The sequence below is a fragment of the Apteryx mantelli genome, chromosome 4 (genome assembly GCF_036417845.1).
Source record: "Apteryx mantelli isolate bAptMan1 chromosome 4, bAptMan1.hap1, whole genome shotgun sequence".
Lineage (NCBI taxonomy): Eukaryota > Metazoa > Chordata > Aves > Apterygiformes > Apterygidae > Apteryx > Apteryx mantelli.
The window spans coordinates 4,678,395-4,684,127 of record NC_089981.1 but is presented as its reverse complement, the minus strand read 5'-3'; the positions used below and the strand labels follow the sequence as shown (position 1 = coordinate 4,684,127).

At 45.5% G+C, this 5,733-nt stretch overlaps 1 protein-coding gene across 1 annotated transcript; it reads right to left on the bottom strand.

Annotated features, from left to right (window-relative positions):
- Positions 1–228: 228 nt before the first annotated feature.
- LOC136991888 (proto-oncogene Mas-like) lies at positions 229–1,271 on the bottom strand. Its single transcript, XM_067295381.1, has 2 exons — positions 1,220–1,271; positions 229–1,175 (listed from the first exon to the last, which is right to left on the bottom strand). The coding sequence occupies exons 1-2, from the start codon at positions 1,269–1,271 to the stop codon at positions 229–231; spliced, it is 999 nt and encodes a 332-aa protein (XP_067151482.1).
- Between the last annotated feature and the right edge of the window lie 4,462 nt (positions 1,272–5,733).

The following is a 5,733-nucleotide window of genomic DNA, read 5'->3' as shown; positions in this document are numbered from 1 at the left end:
TGCAGGAGTCTAAATGAACAAAGGGCATTTGAATATGGGCTTAATGTAGCAGACTAGCAACATGGCTTGGGATAACCCTAAATTAAAGCCTTATATTCACTTTTTCCCCCCCCGATTTCTAGAGTCCAATGGTTTAAAGGAATCTTCATAGTCTTCCTCTCTCTTTCCTTTTGTCTCCAATGCAGAAGGTGTTCAGGCAAAAGAAGGGATGAATTTAAGAGGCCATAGTTATTGTTTGTGGCTTTCCCGTTCATCTTTGTCATCTGCTGAATCTTTAAAGGCCCTCTGGAAGGCCAGCCTGAGGGTGAGCCGAATCCTCCGATCCCTGTAGCTGCCCACAATGAAGTAAAGAACTGGACTGAGGCTGCTATTGACGCAGGACAGCACAAAACCAGTCTCTGGGGAGTAGAGAAATTTATAGCCCCAGAAGTCAAAGAGGATCAGGACACTCAGCGGAACAGCAAAAATGAGGAAGAAGAGGACGGTGAGCATAATCAGGGTGAAGAGCCTGCCTGTTTGGAGGTGCTGGGAGCTGCACTTGACTTTGAGGAAGAGGGTGAGGCTGAATACCAGCATGAGGGGCGTGCAGAAGAGGAAGTCCAGGACTCCAGTGGTGATGAGGAGTATGTGGCAGTTGCTAGAGGGGCGAACAGTGCAAGAAATGTACCCCAGCATGTTCAGCAGCAGCGAGAGGCTCCAGAGCAGGCCGGAGATGATGCCGGACAAGTGCTTTGGGCGATGGCTTCGGCACCAGATGGGACAGAGGACAGACAGGCACCTCTCAATGCTGATGGCTGTCAGGAGATACAAGCCAGTCCCGTACGTGAAAAGATCCAGGAAGAGGAGTATCCCAAACTGCACTCCCACATTGCAGTGCATCAGGCACTGAACTGTTTCGATGGCGATGCAGAGCAGGTAGCCAAAGTCAGCGGCAGCCACGTTCAGGATGCAGACAGTGAAGCAGTTCCTCTGGATGCGGAAGCCAAGGTACCAAAGGACCGTGCCATTTCCCACCATGCCAGAGGCAGAGCTGATGAGGCAGAAGCTCTCCATGAACTTGAGGAGAGCATATGACGGCTCTGCCTTTTGCACAGTCCCACTGTAATTAGCCCCTTCAGCCAGGCTGGTTGTATTTGGAAGGAAGGTTGATGTAGTTTTAGCACTCATAATGAGGGCTTCACTGTGAAGTACTGATCTGTCACTGTCTCTGATTTCACACAGACCTCTAAGCAGAGAGCACAGAGGTGGTAGCTCGTGTGACTTTCTCTCATGATCATCTGGTGGTGTTTGCAATGTCTTTCCAGCTCTTTGTAGCCAGAGGTAGATTCAGGGAAGGATTGCTGTGTTTGGACTTGGAGCCCAGAGCTTCTATGTGTCATTTAAAACACCGTATCTGAGGCCAAATTGTGTGTGGCACGTAGGAAAAGCTAGATTGCAATGTATGTGTCTCTTTTTGAACTTATTTCTTGAGGCTCCTTTTACAGCCAGTGGTGGGAAACAAGTAGGCTAAAATAAAGCAATGTTAGCTCAGATTGATCATACCCGAAAAGTTCCTCATTTTCTTGTCTTAATAAAAAGGGAACCCAGGGATATTAGCTCAGATATAATTGTCTTTGCTTCACATAGCTAGGATTAGGTTAGATGAATATTGTCAAAAGTGTATGAAAGTTGTAGATAGTCAACATACAAATTTAAGCAGCATTAAATCAGACTGAGTTTTTCCTATCCATACTCCCAGAAAACATCGTCGAGTAGTCATATAGCTGGTAGTTTTTATGTTGATGACTGATTTCTATTTTAATGAAATGTAGTTTAATGTGATTGGTTTGGCCTCTGGAGCCTTATGTATAGATAATAATTCAGTCTGACAGAGTCAGGCCTTACTAATTTCTTTCTCAGAAGTTTTAAGAAGCATGTGTAGGAGAAAGTGTCTGACCCTCACATGACATTGGAATTATGGCTTAAATAATCCTTTCACACCGTTCTGTCAATTCACCCTGCTCCCTCCTCCATGATACTGGGATTTGAATGAGAATCTTGCCCCCCAAAAAAACCCCAAAACCAAAGGTCCAGAAATAAAATTCACTCCATTTTTGTGCAATGAGGTCAAACTGTGTGACTCTTTCCTACTCGCCCTGCCAGCTGTTAATTTGGACATGACAAGATAGAGAAGTGCCATGAAAGACAGCAGGAGATAGTCAAAAAGAAGAGAGAAACAAGTCAAAATAAGGACAGTGGTGAAGAGGTGAATCATGGGATAATCTAACCGACACGAATAGTTCCTTACCCCTTTGTCAAATGCCACAGCAAGTGGGGAGACAGACTACCTGAACGGGTGAAATGTGACAAATTGAAACATTATTGTTTCGTCTCAACAACCCACCCTGTCTTCAGTGCTACACGGAAAGACTATGCAGGTAATCTCCTCGTCCAGCTGATAGCCGGGGCAGTGGGGATAGTTTTGCCGCATGAGTCTGCGACAGGCATATACACTGGCAGTGCTTGGTTGAGAATCCAAGTGGAACCATTGCACCTAACTTTGTCCATTAAGAATACAAACGTCTCATTGCACTTAGCTTTTAGAGCTACCATTAGAATTAATGGAGGTTTAGGAGCACCTGCAAGGGTAATATTTTGGCCCTAAGATAGGTGTCTTAGATGTGCACAGTCAGCTGCCTGTCTTTCTCTGCTGACTGCAGACACATCCCATGGTGCTAGCTTCACCTAGTGGCTTAACATCTGGATGGCTGAAGGCAGGTGAGGTGAACTGCACCCTTAATGTCATCACCACAGCTTGCAGGATGTGTCTTTTAGGGTTGACTGAACCCAGGGAACTTCTGGCACTGCGGCATACTCTTTTGCAGGGAGCTAGAAGATTCCATCCTCAGCCATTATGGGACCTCGAGTATTTCTAACATCAAGCCTTTAGAGACTGTTAGATCCAAGAATATAAGTATGTACTTCTGAAATGGACTAAGGGAAATAAAAAGCATTGTCTCTTTCAGAAAGCAAGGAATGTCTGTTGTAGCACAGTTTGTTTCAGAACAGGCAGGTAAGTCCTGCATGTAACATCTGAGTCCAAACTCACCTTCTGTTTCTTTATCTTAGTAGAGTAGCTTACTGCTTGCCCAACAGCACTCACAAGGCTACCTGCTCCCTGAACATCTGTAGCAAGCCCATTGAAAATATATGGCCTTATGACTGTGTCCACTTCCTCTCCATCTGGTTGTGGGGTCGCAGCAGATCTCCCACAATGAAAAATTATCAGACCTTGATCCACAGTAGAAAGTACCTGAAGCAGCCGCTAATTCTGTGAACCAAGTATGCTGTGAAGAGAAATGAAGAGCCGATGGTTAGTGGTTACCCACCCTTTGGAGAATCCAGTTGCAGCACACTCCTCTGCCACAACCTCTCTGTGTGACCTGAAGCAATTTGCCAACTGATTTAAAGAGGACGCAACTATTTGAGTGGCACCTACCTCTGCCTTTGCCCACTCCAACCTTCTCACCAGGTGCTCACATTAAGAAAGTGGTTGTTTTACCTCCCTACTGCCATCATCTCCACAAGGCAATTCACCCCACCTGAAATGTGGGTCATCCTCTGGAGGTGCCTCTCTCTCCATTGGGCATTCAGGGAATGTCAGGTGATTACGTTTCTAGCTAAGACATTTCAATCAGATTTCATAATGTTAAATAGCATCAGCCTGGGCCATTGATATGTACTGTCATGTACTGTCATACTGGTTGTAATGGACGCCCTGTGGAGATATGCCGAATCATCAAAAACTTTGCATTCCATATAATGCAAGTGAAGTAACCATCCTATGGTTTCTTCCATAGACCGTGCAAAAGCATGCTGAAAAAGTCACTCACGGTTCTCAAATATCTATTATAAGGCTTTGGTAAGATTGGTCTCCTGTCTCCAAAGCATATTCAAAACCTGAGCCTACTTCCTTAATGAAACTAATTAATGAAAGCCTGCATCAAATAGCAGCAGTCTAGCTGGTCTTTCTTTCCCTTGAGATTAAACAGCCTTCCTGTGGTTTACATGCTGAGCACAGTATAGTTCTTGTGGCAGCTGTTAGTCTGAACAAACTTGACACCACAAAGACATCTCATTCTCTGGACACAGAGTTATGCTGTTGTGCTTTCTCAGCTGATCTTAATTGATCATCTAAGACCAAAACTGCTAGTGTTTGATCTCTGAAGAATGCCACCTTCTATGACAGATGGGCAGTTAGGGCAATGCAATAGCATTTGTTCTTGGAAAAAAGATCCCTAGAATGAAGATCTCCTTATCTTGAAGATGATCAAGACAATTGTGTAGCTATAGCCAATTTCTAACCAGCAGGAAAGGAAAATATTGGAGATCCTTTCCCCCTGTTCTTTTTTCTCCTCCCTTCCCCTCACCATCTCTCCAAAATCATGGCAGAAAGCAAGAGACAGAGGGCAATGGCAAAGATTGTTGCAGCCATCCAGGACTTTCTCACCTTCTTGTGGGTTCCTTGGTATTTCAGGGACTATTTGCAGCAACTGCCTGGTGTGGATCTGCTGGTGAAAATTGTCACCTGAATTCTGTGACTGATGGTCCAGACAAAATCCTTGTGCTGTAAAATCAAATCCTGGTGCTGGGCTATTTAGACACTGTTAAAAAAGCCATGGTCATTTCAATGTGACGTCTGGAGAAACAGCCAATCACTCTCTTGAGGAAGGATCTAGTTTGTTGTATGTGGTCACTTAGATTCCAACCACTTCCCCCTTCCCTCCCAGCACAGAACCTGTCACTGTCATGGCTTAGGAAATGCTTTCTCGCTACTTCTCCCTTCTTCAGACAGTCTCGCGATATAAAGAACACAAGAACTGTCTGTCCAAAGTTATAGCTTGACTCTTGCACTGATGCTTTGCTTCCCAGCTGCATCCATGAGCAGCTCTAGTTTCACAGACCTTGCAGAAGATGCTCTACTGCTGCTCAGGGTCACACAGATCGAGAAATTGTCAGTCCTCTTCCATAATGGCTGCTGCTGATTTCACAACCTCCCTCAACACAACTTCTCCTTCCCCAAGGGTCCACTGTCACTGCAGAACCTCCCTTAGCACACTCACCACTACCGCGTGTCCTCTTCTGACCTCAAAACCTCTCCCAACACAAGTTGTCACCATACATTGTCCCCTACTACTTCGCACAACCTGTTCTACTGTAGGGTCTCCTTGAACTTTCTAGCCAGCCTTATGACACCTCAGCAGCCACAATTTTGCAACCTCTCCTAGTGTTACCCTTCAAAACACGATGCCCGCTTCTGATGTCACAAGGTCTTTCAACACAGCTTAGCATCCACAGTATTACCTGCCACTTCATACGATCTTTCAGCACAGTCCCTCACCACACCTCAGGCACTTCTGATTTCACAAACTCCACAAAGACAGCCCCTGGCCATGTAGCATCCATTTCAAGTTTCACAACTTCCCTCCACACCGTGCCTTGTCCCCATCCTGCTCATCATCAAATTCACAACACACATTCACCATGGCTCTATCAACAAACCCCTTGCCAGTATTCACTATCCAGCTGCAAAACCTCATTCATCTCACCATGCACAGTCCCTCCTTGTCCAAATCACAGCTCCCCTGAGCATGACCTGCTGCCATAGTGGTGTCCAGAGCCAGGTGCCAAGGTAAGTGGAATGAAAATGGAGAAAAGACCTTTCTCCTTTGCTGGCACTAAGCGCACCCCAAC